The 23,528-nt window shown below is 37.7% G+C and overlaps 1 protein-coding gene across 2 annotated transcripts in view; it reads right to left on the bottom strand.

Moving 5' to 3' along the window:
* RAB3GAP2 (RAB3 GTPase activating non-catalytic protein subunit 2) overlaps positions 1-21,876 on the bottom strand; it is a 43,885-nt gene extending 22,009 nt beyond the window's left edge. The window contains exons 1-12 of one of the 2 annotated variants that reach the window (XM_036404614.1): positions 21,737-21,876; positions 12,932-12,999; positions 9,641-9,764; positions 7,959-8,040; positions 5,973-6,020; positions 5,794-5,869; positions 5,547-5,648; positions 4,393-4,492; positions 2,708-2,806; positions 1,749-1,897; positions 737-816; positions 557-646 (exon numbers count right to left, since the gene is read on the bottom strand). In XM_036404614.1, the coding sequence (XP_036260507.1) occupies positions 557-646; positions 737-816; positions 1,749-1,897; positions 2,708-2,806; positions 4,393-4,492; positions 5,547-5,648; positions 5,794-5,869; positions 5,973-6,020; positions 7,959-8,040; positions 9,641-9,764; positions 12,932-12,999; positions 21,737-21,845 (1,127 nt within the window). In that variant the 5' untranslated portion in view covers positions 21,846-21,876. The remainder of the gene's footprint in view (positions 1-556; positions 647-736; positions 817-1,748; positions 1,898-2,707; positions 2,807-4,392; positions 4,493-5,546; positions 5,649-5,793; positions 5,870-5,972; positions 6,021-7,958; positions 8,041-9,640; positions 9,765-12,931; positions 13,000-21,736) is intronic. The other variant, XM_036404615.2, reaches the window with a different exon arrangement.
* Positions 21,877-23,528: the final 1,652 nt, after the last annotated feature.

Raw genomic sequence — 23,528 nt, 5'->3', positions numbered from 1 at the left:
ACAGGATCACTGTTCCAACAGAATCACATCTGCCACTACAGGAGGACTGCAGCCACCAATCCAACTGGACTGCTACCACACCCTTACCCACAGGGTGTCAAGTTGTATTCTGACTCTGTCAGTGTAGGGTTTTTTTTCTTTTGTAGTATTGCATGTATTTTGGTTTTTCTTTTTCCTTTTCCTAATAAATTCTATTTCTGACTTGGAGTCTTTCACTGATTTGCTTTCAAACCAGAACATTCTGTTTACCAAGATATATCATAGCTCTGCCTAAGTCCTACTGAAAAAGCGAAGTTCAGAAAGTAGGATAAGTGATTGCCTTGTCATGCAACGACTGTACAGTAACAATGAACTCATGCACTGGAACGGGGAAGATGAATAATTATTTGTCCAGAATGATAAACTGAAATGAAACAAAGCTTAAAACAAATGACTTGCAAACTACCATTACTGCTTACAGTCATGTGTTCATCAATTATATACCTTTCAAGATAATTTAAATAATTAAAAAGATAAGACATGCAAAGTAACTGACCGTGAAAAAAACGCAACTTACCTCACTGCCAATGGGGTAGCAGGTTCCACCTTTGGTTTCTGTTTTTGGACAGGTTCTTCTTCATGTTTACTCTTCCAACCAAGCCAGCCACTTGCAACAGAAGAACATAACAAGAATTACACTAATGGTCGTAAAAATATTATACAGCTACAACTAAAAAAAAAAAAAAAAAATTATTACCTGGCAGCATTAAATAATGCTGAAGTCAGTTTGCTTGCAACTGCTAAGGCAACATGAGACAACAGAGGCTGTGAGCTACCCTGAAATATGGGAACAATGTGTTTAGAAATTCAATAGTCAGCTGTGAATCACCCTAAAATGAAGCAACAAAACCTTTATAAAGCCAAGAAACAGTTCTTACACTGAACTCAACTGCAGATTAGTTTTTCAGGTCTCCTACGGACTTTCAGCTCAGAAAGCATAGCTTTAAGACTGCAAAATTTAAATTCATTGTCCCCAGAAAAGCCATTCTGACATCTCTACCATTTCAAACTCCTCTGAAAGTCATTGGTAGCTCAGTATGTTTATCTGCAACAGAAGTTAAAAAACCCCTGTGTATCATCTATCACAGAGAGCTGACTGGTGTATGGCTTTGGCATCCTTGCAAATATCAACATAAGCAGTTTTTTCACAGACCTGTTGGAAAGCAAGTACAGAAACCAAAATTCCAATTCTAGCATTTACAATTAAATTTCAATCCTGGTAAGGACAGCATACGTGTAGGGTCTGAATATACAGACACAGCTACACTGACATCCTTTTCCTCCCATACAACAGAAGATGATGTAAATATGCTACAGCTAAGCACAAACTGCAGTTTTCTCCTACAAGAAATCACTACAATGTACTCAGGTCATGTTGAATCAAAGGCTAAAGACCTCCAAATATCCATAAGATGCATGTTTACACAATACTAACATAATTTTTGAAAAACATTAGTTGGCAATAAATAAACAAATTTGAAAAAAATATTTATCACACTCAATTTAAGATAGAAAATAAAATTTCTCAGTAGCAGGAACCCATGCTAGACACTACTATCACATTCACTCCAAATCATTCCAGTTCCAGAAGATCAAGAAGGGGAAATGTCATCATAAAAAGAACTTAAGAATACTTCAGAAATACTCATACAGAAAAAAAGAAAGATTAATTATTCAAAGTTTCAGCGAGTCACCTTTGTAGTACATACCTCCAGGGCAAAAAAGAACCCAGTGAAAGGATTGGCTCCAACAGTAACATACTGGGACATGGCAGGTGGACTGTTTTTAATAGCTGCATTATATCCTCCTATATTGGAGGCAGTCTTCATTTGATCAAAAGGACACAGTGTCGTGATGCCTAACAAAAACAATAAAGTGAATGTCTTACACATTCAGAACAGAGGCATGCAATTGCTCTAAAAACATAAATATATTCCTGCCTTCTTGACTGATCAGCCAGCATTCAGCAGGAAGGGAAGAGGAACAGCTTTAACCATAGAAATGCCAAACAACATGGCAGAAATAACCTAATGGACTTGGGTTAATTATAAAGCACATATGGTTCATTCAGAAGGAAAAAAACTCAGAGTTCAGCAGCAAAAATACATGTACCAAACTCACTTCACCTGCCTTAATAGCAGCCTTCTGACCTCTTAGCTGCTTTTGTAGAAAGGGTGGAAGAGAAACTAAGCTTACTATCCCTCAGATATGCCTCTCTGACAAGAACCAAGGCTTCTGCAAATTCTGAAGGGTAAAAGTCTTTGACAGTCTATCAGTCAAATCTGTCCTTTTTGGAAAGGAACCGTCACAAATTTAAATTTCCTTATGTGCCTGACTCAGGAAAGACCCACACCGGTCTTAACCTGCCTGCCAGACAGCTCTTTCACCTGACAGAAATGGAAATAACTGCATCTGATCTGGCCTCTCTCAGCTGTTTCTTACCAAGCAACAAAGAACAATATAGTTACAGGTGTAAGAGGGAAGACTCAATCAGACTAGAAAATAAAATAAAAAATATTTTGATAGTGGTTAATGAGAACATTCACTATGACAGCCTTCACTCACTTCTATCCAATCAGTATCACTAAGCACTCTCAAGAAGAATTTAACTGCACAAAACCATGAATTTAATTTTTTTAAATATTTGAAACTAAACAGAAATGCTTACCTATACTAGCATGGTCAACAATCGTATCCACATCTTGCAAACCCCATTTCTTATAAGCTAATGGTGGAGGTTGAACATTCTCACTGCCAGATGCTGCAGCTGACAAAAGTCAATAAAGCACAAAAAAGTTTCTACCGAGTCAAAGACAAAGGAATAGCATAACAGAGAGGAAAAAAAAACACCTGAAGCAATCTGAAGACACAAAATAACCTAGTTTTAAGTTAAACGCACTGGAATATCTGTTAAAATAGCCTTCTGAAATACTTACCATCATCAAATTACAACACTTTTAAAAATACATTTTGTACTTGCAGATAGTGTATTTACTAGCTATTATGGTAAAATACTCTGTACAATTTTAGAAAGCTACTACAATTGATTTCTGTGGTTTGGGCATGTTTAAGTGGAAACTTCTCCACCCAAGTACTTGCAAACTCAGAACACTCACTAGATATGTAACAGTGGGAGGTAAAAACAGTGGTAAGACGAAACCAGTGAGTGTCACTAAGTATCTATTACCCCAAATAGAGATGGTCAAGAATGAAGGAAGATACAGCACTCCAGCTGCAGATATTGCAACAAGCTTTGAGTCCTTCTCAACACCTTCCTTGTGCCATCTATCACACAGTACTGTCACATAATTCTCCTCTACCCCCTGGAAACTGAGCTTGTTTCCAAATTAGAGTTATGAACAGGCACTGTACTAAAAGAAACAGGATCTAAGTCTGCACAATCAAACAAGGTATGAAAAGCTCTTAGACATGAACACAAAGACCAGGGACCACCACTGCCATCATCCCAGCATTATCACTTCCTATAACGTCTTTCTTGGGAAGAAGAACATTCCACTGACAGTGGCATGCTAAGAAGCACCTCAGCAGTATGCAGTGGCTTAATGCCAGTGGGCAGCTGACCACCACACAGCAGCTCACCCACTCCCTCCTAGTGGGATGGGGGAGAGAGTCAGAAGAGTAAAAGTGAGGACACTTGTGGGTTGAGATAAAGACAGCATGCAAACAAAGCAAAACAATAAATTTTCTTCACTACTTCACATCAGCAGGCAGGTATTTAGCTACTTCCATGAATGCAGGGCTTTATCACACGTAACAGTTGCCTGGGAAGTCAAATGCAATAACTGAAGATTCCCCTTTCTTCCTTTTCTTTTCCCAGCTTTTATTTCCAGAAGCATCATCATATGGCACAGAATATCTCTTTGGTCAGCTGGGGTCAGCTGAACCAGCTGTGTCCCTCCCAGTTTCTGGGAATCCCCAGCGTGCTCACTGTCAGGGCAGTGTGAAAAACAAAAAAAGCCTTGACACTGAGTAAGCACTGCTCCACAGCAGTTAAAACATCAGCATGCTATCAGTGCTGTTTTCATAACAAATCCAAAACACAGCCCCATACCAGCTACTAGGAAAAAAAATTAACTCTATCTCAGCCAAAACCAGTGTACAGTATTATGGTGAACATGTAGAAGACAGTCAATACTACTTGGACAACTTGGGCTCTGGGAACACTTTCTGTAAAGGAAGAAACATCCCTGAATGCAGTAGGTGTCAATGTATCAATGAAGAAGCAAGGAAGATCTAAATTCCACCCTAATTTTATATTTAACCTAAGTAAATTTCCTAAAAAATAAAGAACTATTAAGAGATTGAAAAATAAACATTTCCCCTTAGACATACCTCTTGCTACCTGATTGCGACACGCACGAAGGGACTGGAAGAGGCTGAAGCCATCAATTGTCACAATTGCTGCTGGGTACAAGATACTTAGTTCCTCATTCTGGGGAAAAATGAGAAAAAGGAGACAAAAATAGATCACTGCTACTGTTAAAACAGCTTATTTTCTGGCTTTTTATACTATTAACTACACAAAATGAGGATTACATCCAGAGAGTTCATATCGAACAAGCCACAGGCAACTAAGGAAAAACTACAGAAATTCAGTATTAAACTCTCCCAAAAATCATTTTAGCCACATAGTTTTCTACTTTTATCTTCTTTTAATAATTTGTTTGCTTAATATATCTAATGGCTTAGGAAGAAAATACATAAGTTACAGCAGCTTTTGAAGGCGACAGAAAAACAGGTTCATCTAGAATGTAAGTATCACAGTTTTAGGAAGCCAAATTCTGAAACTGGATTAATGCCTGCCTGAATTACCACTTGGGCACATAAATGCTAATCTGGTGATACAAATTCAAGAGTCGAATTCCTTAATGCTTCTGTATTTCAAAACTGATCCCAAAAATGTCACACTAAATCATGTGAGTATTTGTACAAAGAAAACTTGGAAATTTCTGTGATTTTGTTCATTTTCCACATAAACTTGCCAACTCAGCCAAAAGTTAAGAAAGCTACCTTCTTTACTAAATAGTCTTGAGTTCTTCAGAGCCTTCTCTGCAGGAAATACTCACAATGACATGCAGGTTCCTAGCCCTATAAATAATTTTTAATTTCTAGCTATTTTCTGTGAAATATTTAAGTTCCTATGAATGAGTATGAATAGCTCTTGGCACCTGTCAAGTTACATATTTTTCCCTTCATGAATGCATTACCATGTTTTTTGCACGTAAATGAATAAATAGAAAATGAATGAAGTATTCCTTTGCAAACAGAGAAAAATAGAACAAATCTATAGAGCTAATACTCCAAAAGACATTCAGAATCCTCAAACAGGTATGAATACATCTAGAATAAGAAATCAAGGGTCTCCTGTTCTAAGGAAATGTCCATCCCATCAAAAACTGATAAAGGACACAGAGGATTCACAGAGAATACTCCCTTCCATAACCCCATAACACTGGCACTTTGCTTTTAAAATAATCTGACAAAACCTGTTCTGTGACACCAGGATGCCTGGGAATTTCATAGGTTCTGCACTTTAGCTGTAGGACAGGATCTTCATTCAAAAGCTGTGCAAGAAGTAGTACTCCACTCTAGAAAGGAAAGGATAAGAAGTATGAACATTTCTGTCCCTTTTCTTGGGGAAGACAAAAAAGCACAATCTGCAGGGACCAAACTTTAAAGCACCCAGATGTTTATGCCAAGAGCTCCCTTGTCCTGCCCTGCTGAGAAACGCACCTCAGTGTAAAACCGAACGTAACCAGAGGTGAAGCCAACTACGATGCATGTCCAGTCAGGGCGGCCTGTGGAGCTCCTGTTTCACAAAGATACACTCAAGTTAAAAACAAATCCCATTCTAAGCCAGAGATATAAAAAAGTGTCATGTAAGGGCAGTAGTGATGCATAAACATCCTTACCTCTTCTGACTTGCCAGTGGAATACACAATACGCTACTCACACATTCACTAGAAACAGAAACACAAAATTAGTGGCTTTCCCTTGTTGTGAAATTTTACTCCACTCAAGAGATCTTGCCATGTCAGCACTTTGAAAGTTTTAATAATTTATTAATGCAGCACACCATATATCAAATTCACAATAAGAATCAAAAATGTCCCTTCATTTTAAAGACATTTTCAGTTACAAGTTCAGGAGTGCCCAAACAGACTTTTTGTACCTTGTTAATGTTGTCTTTCATAAATTACAGACTGATTATTTTGTCACTACTGTTCAGCAGATTCAAGCTGAATTTCATGTGCCTAAAGGTAAATTATTTCTTCTGATATACAATGATACGTCAATTAGGTACATTATTTCTTCTGATATACAGCGATAAAAACCACATTTTTTTAAAGAGCTAACTGAACTATACATATCAAAATAAATTTTTGAAAAATGCAGTTAGGTAGATTTTATATACACTGCCTTTCAGTGCCTTATAATTTGAGAGCATTTGAATATGGTCTTCCCAGTTAATGCAATAAACTGAGCATGCTCAATGACAGGCAAAGCATGCAGAAGGCAAGCAGATGAGCAGGTCTGAGTATCTCAATTCAGAAGTTATTTAATTGTTACCATGATGCAAAGTTTTACACTGTCCGGGGAAACAGAAGCAGTACAAAGATTTTATGAGACAGCATAGAATTCAAGATAACATCCCAAACAGCAATTACAGCATAAATGCCAGCAGTACTGTTTATTATTTACATTCCAGGTCACCTCCATTTCCCAAAGAGTACTAAATAAGCAGGGTAGACAATCAGAGAAGGAAAGCTTTCTAAATGCAAGGTTGAGATGAGTTGCAAGTTCATTACATCCTCAAAGCGACATTAAATATCTGTGTGACATCTCATCCTGCAATAGCAAAGCTTAGCCACCACAGAACATTCTAAGTTGAAGGCAACTTTGGGGAAAGGAAAAAAATTACAACCAAAAAACCAACCAAAACCAGTCAAAGTCTTTTGACAATTGGACAGTAATTAACATATTAACACCTCCACAAAATAATAAATCAAAACGTATTGAATATAAGTGCCCCTATCTAAACAGAACTACCTGTTTCATTGCTACCCTGTTTCAGGGTTGTAACAGTAGTAAGAAACAAACCCTCAAATAGATTTTTTTTTTTAACAAAAAATGTCAGGGTAATTTCAAATGCATAGAAACAGCAGTTTTATAAAGAATTATGATTTTTACAGATTGGAGAAAAGCTGAAGTCAACACCTCCTGCACCAAACAGAAGGTTGAAGGCATTAGGGAACATGTTCAAAACCAGACTCAAGGCTGCAAACGTAACCAGCAAAGTACAAAATCTTATTCCATGTGGGAGATTCAAAAAAGCATCTGTCTGGTTATCTGAAGATAGATGAAGGAAAAATATTGTATAAATACCAAATGTATGACCAAAGCAAATTTTCCTAGTCCCTAAATGACTTAGAGCCCAAAACAATATTTTGATCAGAGAGTTGACTTTAAGCTTGTTTGAATGAGGTTTTGAAAATGAAGAGAAGTATCTCTAGAACAACTTCATACATTTCCAGTTGAACATTCCCTAAGAAAATTTCATCTCTACTATAAAAGATTTTTCAAAAAGTTCTTTTTTTTCCCTTCTAGAACAAGAACTTAGAAAAAGCATGTCTAAATTACACACAATTATGCTGATTTGCAGAGAACCATTCTTTTAATTCGTAAGAACTTGTTCTGTGATACCACGCAATACACAGGAGTGAGCTTTGCAGATACTGCTTCTCATGAACCATGTTACTCTGTTTGTTTCCAACACTAATAAACATAAAACCACAAATGCACTCAGATGAAAGGAAAAGTAGAACAAGTAAAAAGCAGGTTACAAATTGCTAAACATGAAAATAACATCTTAATCACAGCTGCATTTCAACACTTACCCTTCTTCAACATTCAAAGAGCCACTCCAGCCAACAGCATACTGCATTTCTTCCTTTCCCTTGTCACTGTGCTTCCATTTAGCTGCCATGAAGGATAAAGACACCAGCTATAAAACTCCAACGTTTTGCATCTCACAAACATAGTTCTATTTTTATTTTTTCTCTTTGGTACAATACATCCTACCACACTTAGATTAAGTGCCAATTACAAACCTTGAAGAGCATAAAAGTAAAAACATATTCTTAGTGACTTTTCTAAAGGACTCATATGTTTTCTTAGAAATTTACATGGAATAAGACACTAAAATTTTGAAATATCTAGTTTTGTTTAAAAATATTCATACAGTAATCCATCAAATTTTAAAAGGTTCAATTCAGGAAACAGGAATCCTTCAGAAAAAAAGTATTAAGCAGGAAAAACTTCTGGGAACACTACTGAACATGAGCTACAATGAATAGAAAATTTTAACTGCCAAAAAGAACATAAGTACCCACATTAAATCTGACAATCTTTAATCATTGCATCATAATTCAAGGTTAGAAGACGTCATACTTTGTTATTCACAGGGTGCTGTTACAGCTGACATTTGATTGTTGAATCATCTCCTAAGTGTCAATGGACAACCAAAACTAAGTTAGTGCTGTGTGCCATTCGTCTGACACCTAAAACCTGAGGGACAGGGACACTTCTGCCCAGTGGGGGACAGTTGTCACTGTAAAGTTCATCAGAGGCATTCATTCATTCATTCTCCAGCGTTTTAAATCACTTTTTTATGCTTGATCCAATAAGAATTTAATGAGGTGTACTGCTGTTTTTCCAATTTTGATGACAAATTAGCAACAGGTCTACAGCAGGTTTGGAATAGACAGCTTTGCAGGGAATGACAAAGCAGTACAATGACTCAATACAATCTGCCTAACTACACAAATCTGAGTTTCAACACTCTGATTTTTTGTTTTAAAATGCTATAATAGTCCCCATATCAGGATGTTTCCCTTCATCTTCCTCACATCACCCACTGCAGCCATCAAAAGACCAGAACCCCAAACAACAGCATATCTATAAACAGCAGTTGGCTGAGCAGTGTTCATACATTACTAGTGATACCTTTAAGAGTTCCCAGAACCCTACTTTAGAGTAAAATACAAAGCCACCCATTGCTCAAGATGGTATTCAAGAATTTTCTGTCAAAGGTGGAATTTCAAGAATATTCACATTAATACTCCTTTCCAAGAGGGACACTGGCTTAGGTAATTTTTAAGGGAAGAGAAAACTAAGGTCAAGCATTTTCTAATGGCTAAAACCAAAACTTTAGTTTTTCTTACTGAGAAAAATTAATGTCAATGTCTCTGAGCATTTTAAAACAACTAGGGTATGCATTTCATGTGACAAAACAGTTTCCACAGATCAAAACACAGCTGAGAAGTAAAGACTTCTCAAAAGAAGTCTCAAAAGTCAGTCTTCACAGCTGAGAAGTAAAGACTTCTCTTTACCTGACTTGTCAAGTAAAGCAACTTACTTGACAAGCAGCACCTAGAAAATGCATGATGTGTACTACAAAACACTTCAAAATTCTTCAAGTATGACTTGGGGGATAAACAGAAGAGAGTGGGGCAAACAAATACTGCTTTCATTACTATAAAGTGTCCTAGCATAAACACTCAGTGGAATGGATACTTACGCACTAAAAAGACTGCTTTCTGTTCATTAGCTATTACCATCAGGTCATTGGTTGGTGACAAGGACAACACACAGTCCTGAAGCCAGTAATTTCGCTGGTTCTTGGAATTAGATTCCTCTTCTTCCTACAGGTAAAGCTTTAGTCAATAAATGCAACAATTTTTTGACACAGCAGAACTTGCAAGACTGATGAGAACAATCGGGCCTGCCCTCCATAGCAGCACTGAATGGACTTTTTATTACTGACCACATCACTTCAGCTCCAACTTGCATGAAAAGCCCTGAGAAATCAGTCTTGCACTAATTCTGTGTGTTTACTCAACAGAAAACAAAGAAGTACTCATCACTAGCTCTACTCAAAATCATCTCCTTTTAAAGAGACACAAGGAGAATGAGATCTAAAGTTTTAAAATCATTAGTTAGAAAGTGGAGAGAATCTCTTTAGTTATTACAATCCATACTCAAAATGAAGAATTTGTCCAAGCTTATACATTGATCAGCATTAAGCAACTACATGCACATATGAAGGTCACTAAGCTGGTATTCACATGGCACCAGGTATCAGGCACCTTTCCACAAAGTAAGTCCACAAGGAAACAATTCCAAACTAAATGGTGCCAAGTTTTAAGGGTATCGAGATGGGTAAGTAAACATTTAGATACCATCCTCATGTATAAGAGCAATAAAATTATATCTTTTTTCATTGGAGCAATGAGCCAAACATTTTATTGTGGCACAAACAAAGTAGCTCCTGCTAATCATAGTTCAAAGTCAGGAAGTAACAACCTTGGGGTGTACTGCTGCTAAGTCTCAGAGTTGATACTCCTGGTTAGTTAGATTCATCCTCTTATCCAATCACAACAACACGCTTTTCCTTGTCCACAGACTCCATTTCCACTTCCATATCCAACCCTACCTCTCCTTAGCTCTGCAAAATATCACTCCATCCTCTAATATCTCAAAGCAGCTATGCACAAATTAAAAAAACCCAACAACTTCAGTGAGATCATTTTCTGATTCATTCTATTTATTCTGTTACAGAAAAGTTGCAACTGCTTGAAAATCTGCCAATTTACTCCCAGAAGAAAAATAAACACCAAACTGTAGGAAGAATTTGCATATCATGCTCTTAATCAGCTATTCATTGTATTTATTTCCTTGTATAAGCTTGTACCATAAAAATGTTTATTGTGCACATAGAAATACCCTGTGTATCCATGATAAAGTCTACATTAGCACACTACAAGCATTGCTAACTACTGTTGTCCACACCATTTCCTAATTTGTGTAAGAGAACCTATTTTCATGTGATTTCTGTCTGTTGATGGATGCCAAATTCTTTAGCAACAATTTCCCCCTATTTACTGGCATTTTTCAAGACTTTACAAAAAGGCGATGAAGTTATCTGAGATACTAATGACAATTTGAACTCCTTGTGGCAGAGATAAATGTGTCGTGCAAAAACACATAAGCAAAAGACAAAGAAAAGCCTTGTACTAATTTTTAATGTCTTGATTTTCAGACTGAGGAAAAAGAAACAGAAATTAAAGGTTTGTCGGAAGATTAAAAGGAATTACAACACTATTTCAGGCAGAAAATTTAAAATTATCTGTAAGCATGAACAAAGAACTTGAAATACAAAGACATAAAACATCACTATCCCATATTAGCTACAAAAACAAGCTAAGGATTAAAACAGGAAAGGCACTGAACTAGTCGAAACAAACAAAGGTGAAAGACAGAATTATTAAAATCTGTATTTAAGAAAAGACATCATCATTCCTACAAAACAACTAATCAGATCCATAAAAGGACACCTTATAAAAAAACAATGTTTTTTTAATTTTCAATGCCTTCTCAGAAATTGCTATGTTCCATGAAATAGATACTTGTCCAGGGCACAAGTAATTCCAAGAAACAATGAATCTTTCACCAACCATAATGCAAAGAGTTAAAAGCTGAAACAAGGGAATTGATTGTTATATTTTACTAGTAATTATCACGCATTTTGCTGTGTGTTCAGACACACAGACTCCTGTATTTATTTGCTCATACACAGAACAACCTCTTTGCTGTGTATGATAGCAAACCCTTTCTGAAGTTTGGCCTGGAATCACTGGTAACTTTAGAGGAAAATTTGCAAGTAGAGGATGCAAGAAAGATGCAAACCACCTGGCAGAAAAGTGTGACATTTTAAAGAAAAGAGTGAAAAACTGAACTATTTCAGTTTAGAAATGCCTGCTGGTTCTATCAAATTACAACAAAAGTAGAAAACCAAGTATTTGTTCCACTCATTCAGAAGTTATAAACATTACAGCACATCTAAGAAAAGATGTGGCCTGAGAAACACACTCATTTCATGACAATTATAGTGCAGCTGAGTGCCCATCCTATTTAAAAGGTTTTATACCCTGCCATTCCTGACAGTGTCAGTGATTCATCCCTGGGAGACATCATGCTCATTTCAATTTGTCTGTCACCTTAGCTGAAAAATCGGTTTCTCGGCTGAATAGTCACAAGGATACTGTCCAACAGCTTGGGCATCCTTCCTACACACTGAGAAAAAGACAGCAGATAAAGGGTTTGTTATCAAGGTGAGGTCTGGATTCCTCAGAGCTCTTAGAGGGAATTAATCAAGTAATTCTGTTGAGATGATTCATTCAGGTGCAAACGATTTCTACAAGCAGCCTCACTGACATCTCATCAAGTCAGCTGGCAGTTGGAAGGCTCAGCCTTACAAACAATTAACAGACCAGCCCTGCTACTCTCAGTAGAATGAGTTGTGCAGAGGAATGTTTTTCCCCCTTTAAAGAGCAACTGTGCTATTCCATCCCACATAGGTAGTTTAAAACCTTCTGCAGCACCATCCACACATCACAACATAAAAGGAGCACTAGTGATCCTTAGAAGGATGTCTATACCACTAATTCATTATTTAGGATTTTTTGATTTATATTAATTCATGATTCACTGCCATGCCCTACTGTTTCTGACTAGCTACAGGACAAAAAGGATGCCCTCAGGTGAAGCAGCACAGGAAAATGTGTGTATACTTTGGTGAGAAAAGCCCTACAGAACACAAGAATATGAGCAATTATCACAATAGGTAACATCCAAGTTATATTTATAAAAAAACTACAGAACAAGGGACAAACAAGAAGCCACATTTGAAACACAAGACCTTTCTTGCCCAGATGAGTTACATAGGAGAAAAAAACCAAAACACCACACACACAAACCAATGGAAAAGTCCTCTATAATAGGGAAGTTAGCAATAAATACATGAACTTACAGGTTCTTGTAATTCTGCTTCATCCCAGGCTCCCCAGCCACCATCTTCCCAGCTTGTTGATTTGCCTGCTTTAAGTAAAAAAAAACTTGTCACAGGAGTACAGCATAGGCAACAAAATGATCATTTTCCTTTCCTCACTAATGCATTACAACTTTTTTATGACAGATACTAAAGAAGTTCTGCTGAAAGAACCCTGAAGTGTCTTATTTTTCTGTATTTTATTTACTTCCATTTCTGACACTATGGAAGCGTATTAACAGGAGATGTACCCAAGATACAAAAGGGAACAATGTTACAGGGAAATTCGTCTGTGACCAGAAAACATCTGAGCCCAGAAAAATGTAGATCCTACCAGCAAAGCAAAAGCTGAAGCTTTGGCCTCCAATGAGAAAATGAGAAGAGGGATCTTGGTCATTCACATCTTTGCATGACAACACAGAGGAAAATTTATGAGACACTGATCAGTTTCAATTATGTCATTCAGAAACCTCAGAGTAAGCAAAAGCTCACAAAATAGCTCAAACACCTAGAAAACAGAGATTAATAGAGACAGGCCTACTTCTTTAGTTGTAAGAATGAATGTGGAAGTTCTCTTTTTCACCTAAAAATACAGAACTTGAAATAAATTGAAAAGCCACAGGCATTTAATAGTAGCAGATGTACATTTCTCAGACACTATTACCCCTGGGACCCTCAATAAATCAACAAACATCACTGTAGTTCAGTATAAAAGCCAAGGACTGACTTCCATCCAAGCATGCACTAGAGTGAAAATAGAAGCAGTAATGTCAGCTCCAAGAGTTTTCCAAGGATTTCTTTCAAGTTTTCCATTAACTCTTGTCATGGCAAATTTGACCTTAAGAAGAAGCTTAAGCACATTGTCTCAAATGAGTTTAAATTTAGTTCTAAGCAAGCAAGATTCTGCCATTTTGGATGGCCAAACAGTATAGACAAGGTTTGTATCAAGAACAATTTTATTTGGTCTAAAAACTTGTAGTTCTGTTACCACGAAGCAAGGAAAGGCTGAACAACAAAACAGAAATCTGCAATCTCTCTGTTTAGCTAGATTTTAAATCTTCTGTATGGCTAATGAAGACAAAAACCTTTGAAAAAAAAATTTACATTTAAGACAGACTTTTCCCCAATGCTGTCGAGAAGGTATTTTAGGAGCATGTAGAAGACAAAATGCCCACTCCATTTTACCTCTGTAAAATGGAGAGGTCTGTACCATCTGCAAAATGGGCAAGCCAAGCAGTTTTACTGCATCATCATCAATGCAAATATAACTGCACCAGTATATAAGCAACAAGCTTCCAAGGGTCACAGTCTCATCTCGTATTTGAGGTTGAAAATTTTTGCAGTGTACAAACATATAAAGGAAAATTATGGCAAATACTGTTGAATATAGTAACCACAAGAAGAAAACAGTAGCTAACTTCAATGTTTAGATTAAGATAGCTAATAAAACTCTACTTCTGTTTGCATTTTATCTAAAAAGGTTTTTAAAAAATCTCCTTCCTATAAAATTCATGGAGGAAAGAAATCTGTCCATGTGCCATGGTTCAGAGAGAAACAGAACCATATCTAAGAAACACAGCTGGGACCAATGTCTTCCCTGCAGCACAGAGCAGACCAACCTTCCTCAGAAACCTCAGCCACTTCAATTCTGAGACTGAACACCCACAACATAAAACTGCAGCTGTGAGGATTCTTGCTGTCTCTGTGAATAGCCACAATTTTGTGGCAGCTGTCATTATGCTAGGATGATACTGGATAAATGAAAAAAGATGGGAAAATGATGTAATGGTGAGTCATCATTCCACTGACGAAACTGCCGAGATCTTTTGGAACTGTGTGTGGCCTGATCTGCAAAGCCAGCACCCTCTCCAGCTTGCAAGCATTTACAAGCCTGTTCCCTCATATCTATCCTCCTCATTGGATAGATCACCCCAGGATGTGCCATCACTCATATTTCTCAAGGCCTGCATCCATCTTGCCTTCCTTCCACAGATTGTTTCTTATTTAAGAAGAAATTAAATTAAAATTGTTTTCTTATTTTGACGTTTTCACCTATGTGATGAATATGAAGCAAGGCATTAAACAATAGACAACAATCCCTGGAACAATGGACAGAGGAGACACTGTCATAAAGTAACTCAAAGCACCAGTTATTCATCTGTGCCAAAGAATTATAAAGTATTCCATGAAGGCTGCCAGCTTGCACAGCCTTTCCCACCCATCAGCACTTGATAAGGTTGGTCAATCAGAGTCCAAGTCCACCGGGCCCAAGTTCTGTTATGATGAAGATTTTAAGAAATTATCCCCCACCATTTCCTTTAGTAACATCACAGATCAGAACTAGCAACTGTGGAACGTAACACATTATCTAGTAACCAATAACTAAGCAAGCCCTAAACAGTTACAACATGATCATTTTTTCCAGACCCTCTTCAGGAAAAAAAAAAAAAAAAAACAAAAAAACCCAAATTTTCCTGCACAAATCTTTATTTCCATTCAACTCTATCTCTGACAAGTAATAGATGTCTTATAAACAGTTGTCCTTACTTGGATAAAGCAGCAGCAATATTCCAGATTTTGCTTTACAATGGAGATTGCAAAAATAAAAGTTCATCTACTGGATTTACACGAACCACTTAATTCTTTAATTTGAAGCATATAGCATCAGCACATACGAAACTTAAGAGCTGGTTTAAATGCTGAACATGTACAACACTGGTGTTAATACATAGGAGAATTCATTTAAGCACATTTATCATTAAACATACTACCTACAAGAACAATTTTTACCTATAAGCATGTTTTTTTTAAAAAGACAAGAACAGAGGAGAGAGAAAAAAAAAAATCACAACAGATTGAGACAACTGAGGTCTAACTGACATTTAACAGGTCAAATTCAGTATGAAAGACGTTTTTACTCACTTCCCAAATTACAGAACAGATATCTGAGCACAGAGAACTACCAGTGCCCTTCTTTCCAGAGCAGCACCATGACCTAGGGCAGGCAGCTGAAGCCTTTCCTTCCTGCCCTCACATTTACATTCAAAATCCATGCAAGAGGTTATTGGAGGATGTCATTGGACACATGCAATGAAGGCCCATCCATGCTTTATGAATATAAAACATTATTAGGTAATAGTGCAAAAAATTATTCCTTAACTGTGAGAGTTGGAGGTTTTCTTCCATGCATGTTTACTGCAATTCTGATACCACTGGATTGCATAATTACGAAAGAAATAGAAGCAGTTTCTTTTCTCTTCAGGCCAAGGAATTTTAGAAACAGCTTAGAATCTTCTTGCTACTCAGGAATCATAGAGCATTTATTCCCAAAGAGCACTCCTCCAATGTGAGGACTCACAAATACATAAGGCTATTTTGCCAACATCACAAGGAAGCCTCTCATAAGACTAGTTTTATATTTGTTCTCTCTTCTGACTTCAGACATCCTTAAGTGGGGAAATAAAACCCCAAAAGCACAATTAAGTTAGTCTTCTAAATACAAAAATAACCACTTGAGCATTTTTTCCTTAAGGAGGTCACAATTGCTTTCGACAAAATGAAAAATGACTAAATTACTAAATTTAAAATAATCCAGGAACTACATAGATTTTTATTTTAAAGTAATAGTGCAAAGTTCCATGGCTTACAGTCCTACCTTAACCCCAAAACCAAATTTTGAAATACCAGAGGGAAAAAAAGCCAAGAAGACAAATTAAACAGATTACACACAAAACATAGTATTCCATACTTTTTCTCAGATGCAGGCAATGCCTTAAGTTAGAGCAAGAAAGAATGAAGGCCATGCTATAAAGGAGGTGTTAAAGCAGCAAAAAACTCAAGTGAGAAGATAATTCAAGTAAAGTACTCTGACAGCATTTTGTCAGGTATGCTGAGAGCATGTCATTTACTCTTCCCCACATCTGAGATGTAATAACTGCTACAGATGCAACCCAATTCATGCAGACTGCCTATTTTAATGACCCTTTACAGGAAAACTGAAAGAAAGAAATACTAAACATAAATACTACAATCTGGAAAGGGAGAATCTGATTAAAGAGGCAATGAAAAAAAGCTTTTAAGAAGAGTATTCAACAGGAATATAACTAATTCAATAAGACTGATACAGAAGCAGTTAACAACAACCGTAATGCTGAATGCAGTCTAGAATTTCATTTTGTAATGTATTTTTTTCTTTGTAACCTTGTTGGCAACTCTGAAATAAAAAGCCTGGCCTTCTGTATTTCTGAACTAAATCAGCTGATCCAGATAAAAGCAAAGTGTACAAGTCCAAAGATGTTGTTTAGAGGAACTCAGCTGAAAAGCACTTTTCAGACTGCTGTCAATGTAACAAGGCAGGATTTTCAGAAAGGAGCTTCTCTGATAGGCTTAAGCCACCACTTCTACTGAAAAAAAGAAGCAGCAAAGTGACACCTTGTAGCTCCGAGGAAGCCCTTTAGGTCAGGGGATCAATTTTTTTCTTCCCCTGAATAAGAACAAACTCACTATCATAAATGGAGATATCATTGCTTGGGAACTCTCAAGGTCAAGTTTGGGTTTGTTGGCTTTTTTATTAATTTCATTTAGGTAACAGGAGATCAACACACCTGGGAACTAAAAATACTTGCACATACGAAAGCACTGATTTTTCTGATTCATCTTAACACCCCCATAGTTTATCTAGCAGCAGTTCTACCTGGCTATGTCACTGAACTGCTGTCATCAAGCCTATAAAATGTTTTAAAACACAGTTCGAGTTGTGAGTGTACTAGAAGAACAGAGACACACATTGCTCTAAATAAATTGTAGTTAAATTCTTCAATTTATAAAGATTATAGAAAATTTTATCTTTCTTGCTCTACTTTCTGTCCTGTTCAGGTAAATACCCATTAATTAATTTCTGAATGCTAAAATTCTCTCATGCCTGCAAAGCTTTATCACATATTGCAAGTAAGATGGAGTTTTTCCTTCATATGCTTGCCTTTATTTTAGACAGCTTTATGAGAAAGTTAACTGTTACAGCTGTTTCCTGATCCACCCAACAGCAGCCCAAAAACTCTTCAACATAGCAAGATGTCAAATTAAATGTGGTGCAAACACTTCCTATTCCCAGTACTTGCACAGTTAGAATAGTAGTTTTCAGAGCCACTTAGACACCACTAGACTCAGGCTCCACAGAGGATTTGTGCCTCATTAGCAGCATTACTTTTCCCAAGACTCTTAAATTCTCATGCTTATGTCCTCCTCATTAAAATATGAAAAAGCACTCCAACCTTCATTTTCCTAAAGATATAGCAACTCCATATGAAGTATCTTTAACCAGCTCACTCTGTAACACCAGGTTTATTTACTTAAAGCACGAGAGCCAAGATCCAATGCAACACCTGTTATTTTATTCCAATATTGACAATAAAAAGTAGCTATATTTTGCTTCATGGCAGATCAATGGTCAGCTCAAGCAGTCTTTGACCATTTCTTACATTATTCCAGCATGGCATCAGTGGCAACTTTAACAGATGATTGCATAACACAAGCACAAAGCGCACAAACCCTTTCTTCCAGTGTTTACTGAGTGAGCAGGATACAGGCACCTGCAGAAGTGACTTCACACAAAGCTCAGAGGAGGAGGACAGCTTTCTTTTCCTCCCAGTTTACCAGACAAGTGTATCCTTTGCACAAACAAGACAACCTGTTGGGCTACAGGAAAAACTTAAGTGAAGTTGTAGTTGATAGGATGCTTTCCTTCATCTTGTTCTACTGTAGAATGTGTTTAAATGCTTACCTGTACAAAGAAAGGGGAAAAAAATCAAGTCCCCTTGTAATAAAAATCCAGTTTTTTTTACTTACCTACACCTGTATTTTTAATATATGCAACACTTTGCTAAGCCTTTCAAGTTAAATTTGAAATTGACAAGCTAGATTAGCTTTTATATAAATGAAATACACTGTTTTAAATACAAGAAGTCAAGTTACAGGTTTTTTACTCAAAGACATCTAACTTCAAAACTGGACTAAAGTCACAGTATCATATCATGATTTAGAAATGTATACTGCCTGCATTTTCTGAAGCAAGCAAATTCTCTTCATTTAAAATGTTACTGCTTTTACAATAATAACCCTAAATTTTATTGCAGCAAATACATTCACAGAAAATACTTTGGTTAGTTCTGTTAGACCTAAAATATGGCCAAAGTTAAAACAGCATTAAAAACTTACTTGCCCTATAACTAAGAAACAAAAAAAGACAAGGCCTACAGCCTCCACTAAAAATCCTAAACCCCACACATTGAAGATTCCAGAGGCATCTGTTCAAAAACACTTGTTATCCAAAACCTGACAGGAATTCTTGAAAATTCTACTAACAATTGAAACATTAAGTTATGAATAAATAATTTGTTAACTCAAATGCACTTTGTTATATAAAAATATTTAATATATATCTATTTTCCAAAGGTAGACATAATTTGTAATTACAACCTTAATATACTAGCAAGAGTTTTCACACAAATGAAGCTTAGCTTTAAAAACAAGAAAGCAGATGAAAGGTTCTCATCCTCAGGTAAAAAAAAATACTTAAGAGTTTTGACATGTGCTTGCTAGTATTTATGTAATTGTTTGCATAAAAATTAGCACCGCTTAAGTTGAGAACTAAAGTTTGATTTGAAAGCAAATTAACATCTTCTTGTTGGACTTATTAGCAAAAAACCCTAGAATTTATTTTTTCCCCTGTAGAGCAAAAAATATAAAATATAAATATTTTAAACATGCAACCTTATTAAACTACTGTTTTAAAACAGTACATTCTGTCAACAGAAGAGCTTTTAGCAAAGCATTCCCTGATGAAAAGCACAATATACTCACTTCTAATTTAAGATACCAAGGCAAGTTGGAGCAGCACTTCCCCCTTGTGAAACACAAATGCATCAAGAATTTCTGCTTCAAAACTCACTAAGTTACAATCTTATGTCTAAACCACTCTAGGAACTCTCACTTGCTGACATTTATACTTATTTTTCCTCAACCATGAAAACAGCTGTGGTAGCAAAAAATTACAGGCATAAATCCAAAAGATTTCAATGAATCTAAATGAGTATTATTTTGAAAAACACTCACTTCTTCTTCAATGACTGAATAAGCAAATATAAAAATAGTCCAGAAGACAGCCAACTCATTAAAATGGAACAGCAGCCATGCATTCTTCTTTGCTTCTATTATTTTGGTAGTTTTACAACATACTAAACATTCTCTCTTTATGGCTGCAACTTGACAAATCCACTTCAATAAAATAGCCAATTTTTTTTACACAAACACCTCTCATGTATCATCAAATAAGAGAAAAAAAATTTAATTTCTTTCAACACCTACTTTTAGAAACACAAACACAAAGTCTCTGCTTTTATCTTCAGAATTCAAGAGATACTAACCAAAGCCTTCTGCTTCAGAATCTTTTCTTTAGATACAAATGATACAAAAGAAAAGCCATGTGGAACTTGTTATGCATTTTTCAAAAACTGTTGGAGTTACAAAACAGCAGCAGCAGAAAACTGTTTACTCCCAAAAGTTTTAGTGGCAAAATTAATTAAATGAACATATAATGTACTTTTAAAGGTTTTTAACAATTGTTGTGTCATCTTTTTAACAAGACCACTAGTTTCAGGATAAGGACCAATGGCTTTAAATGGGGAACGGATTTCTATCGTATATTATGAAGTTTAATTTTTTAATAATAAAGAAGATGAGGAACTAGAACAGGTTGCTCAGAGAAGCTGTGGATGCCCAATCTCTGGAAGTGCTCAAAGACAGGCTGGATAGGGCTTTGAGCAGCCTGGTCTGGTGAAAAGTGTCCCAGCCCATGGCAGGAGGGTTGGACTAGATTAACTTTAAAGGTCAGTCCAAACACAAACCATCCTATGGTCTCCCCTCTTCTAATTCCCCCACAGGCACTTTAGACTTTTAAAATAAGCACCTCGATGTTTTCTCTTAAAGCTCTGTCCACAGCTGTGAGGATTATTTACAAGCATCCTCATTAACCTCTTCAAACACTTTCCTTCCCTACTGTTGCCAGAAACCAAAAAACATCACCCAGCAATAGTTTGTGTATTTTGGGGGGTTTACATCTATATACACACACCATACAGTTAACACAGTATGCAATAACAAATACAAGTGTTTTAATTCCTTGTGGTTTCTAGCTGGGACATGGATCTCTTGAAAACACAGCTTCTGTGTCAGGCAGCTCAGCCTGCACTGCCTCACACAGCAGAAACCTGGTCCACAATTTCAGACTGTAACTGCTTTAGGATTCGTTGGTCTTTTAATTTAAGCTGCCAAGCTAAACCTTTAGTACACTTTCAGCACGTTCTGCGCTCCTAGATAACCTTGCATGCACAACGTGTTGTCTTTAGGAGAGCGTCTTCAGGCAGGTGCACTCCCAGCAAGAAACCTACAAACTTTTGAAGTTTGGGGCACGCAAGGTCAGTAGCCAAAGAACTTCACCTCCACACTACGGGATAAGGAGTGACGCCTGCGAACAGCTGCGCACCTGAAACTTCTGGACGCCAGGAAAGTCCGACTTTGCAGGTGGAGATGTGGCAGCTATGGCGAAACACCCACCCTGCGCCACAGGAGCGACCCCGAACACTCGGATAACACGGCCCCCCGCCAGCGGGCCGGCGCTGGCAGCGCGGCGCCGAGCGAGCGCAGGGCCCGCAGGGACAGACAGACAGCCCCGCGGCCGGACGGGCCCCGCGGGGGCGGCGGGCACAGCCCCGCACCGGGGGCCGGACTCACCGCTCTCTTTGCCAGCCGCGGCGCTGCCCTGGCGGCGGTGCGGGCTCAGGAAGTCGCGGGCCAACTCCAGGTCCTGGAAGTGGGCGAAGGGCACAAGGGCGCAGGACATGCTCCCGTCGCCGGTAGAGCCGCGGCCGCCACCCAACCCGGAAACGCTCGGACACTTCCCTCCGGCCCGGCGCGGCCCCGCGCACGGCGCATGCGCCACGGGGGGCGGGCCCGAAGGGGAGGTGCTGAGGGGGGAGCGCTAAGGGCACCGCCCTCCAGGGCGCGCCATTGCCATATTCAGTCGCGCTTTCTGGAACGAATTCCCTCCTGACGACCGACCTAACCTTCCCTGGCGCAGCTTGAGGCTATTTAATCTTGTCCTGTTTCTAGCTGCCTGGGAAAAAAGTGCCATCGCCCACCATTCCACAAGCTCCTCTCAAGTAGCTGTAGAGAGCTATGAGATCATCTCTGAACATCCTTTTTTCCAGGCTAAACACCCCAACTCCCTCAGCTGGATTTTACCTTCTAGACCTAATATTGAACCAGCACAGCCCAAAACCCCCATGTTACTTCGATGAATAGAAAACACCTTTTATGCACAGGGTTCCTTTCAGTCTTGATGGCTCTTGCAAATACAAAGCTTTTATTTAGATTTAATGTCAACCCATTTCTTTTCCTTCTCTGAACACTGCAGCATCTGAGAGACAGCAGCAATTATGATGATTGAGATTTGCTGTGAAGTGACATTGGTACAATGCTGATAGCTGACCTGCAGCCTCCAAAACCTCCTCTTCAGGTAAGGAGAAAAAAGAATGTGTGGGAAGAACACCAAGGGATGTTTTCTGGACCCTGAGGAAATAGAAATTCCCCTATGCATAAGACTTGACAAATTTTTAATGGATTTACTTGACTAGCCTTTATATGTTTACACATACACACACACATATATATACATATATGTATATAAGAACTCTTCCTTGTTTTCTCACAGGGCTCTTTTATGTGATAGATAGCAATGTGTGTCTTATGTAGCTAAAAGCAGATATAACTGAGAAAAGCAGAAATAACTGAGAAAGTCCAAGTTATTCTGCAAGTTTGGTTTGTGGTCTAGGTCTTCTACGTGGTCCTTAAATACCTTCTAAGATGAAACAAATTTTTACTAAGAGAAGTTTCATGCCAAATGGGCTCCAGTTGGATTGCCCTAAAGGCAGAGACTATAACAGTCTCTGGTTATCAAGGCCAGAAAATCTCTTGTGAGAAAGAAACTGGCTTTAATTTACGCTGACAACTTTTTGATGTCTTCAGCTGTTCTATTTTGTTGTAGTGATGTGCTGGTTTAAAACCTAGCGGGAAAGTTAACCCCACTGAACTGCATCTCCTCCTCCACCCTCTTCCAGCAAGTGACAAAACACTAGCAGGAATCACAATTTTACTGAAAAGCTTGTAATAAATGCAGTACAAATAAAAGAGGGCACAAAAGAGGCAATACCCACAAGAGGGTATTCAGCATGGAACAAACACAAACACTTCCTGAAGAGAGAGAGCCTGGCATTGTTTCTTTTTGCTAGCTTTAATATAATTGCTTTGATACAGTGCCCTATATTACCCTGTACTATACACTACTAGTAGTTTTAACTTTTGTATTAGTTAAGATCTTTCATCTACTAATATGTCATAATGAATAGTTCATTCTATATAAAATATACCTGAGGTGGCAGCAATGGGACTCTACAGTGGCCATGGTGGCTTTATCTGGGTGCTGAGCAGCCACGCAGTCCCAGCCCCTTTCGCAAGCCTGGCAGAA

This window comes from Molothrus ater, chromosome 3 (assembly GCF_012460135.2).
Source record: "Molothrus ater isolate BHLD 08-10-18 breed brown headed cowbird chromosome 3, BPBGC_Mater_1.1, whole genome shotgun sequence".
Taxonomy (NCBI): domain Eukaryota; kingdom Metazoa; phylum Chordata; class Aves; order Passeriformes; family Icteridae; genus Molothrus; species Molothrus ater.
The sequence above is the reverse complement of the archived record's forward strand: the minus strand, read 5'-3'. Positions and strand labels throughout refer to the sequence as shown.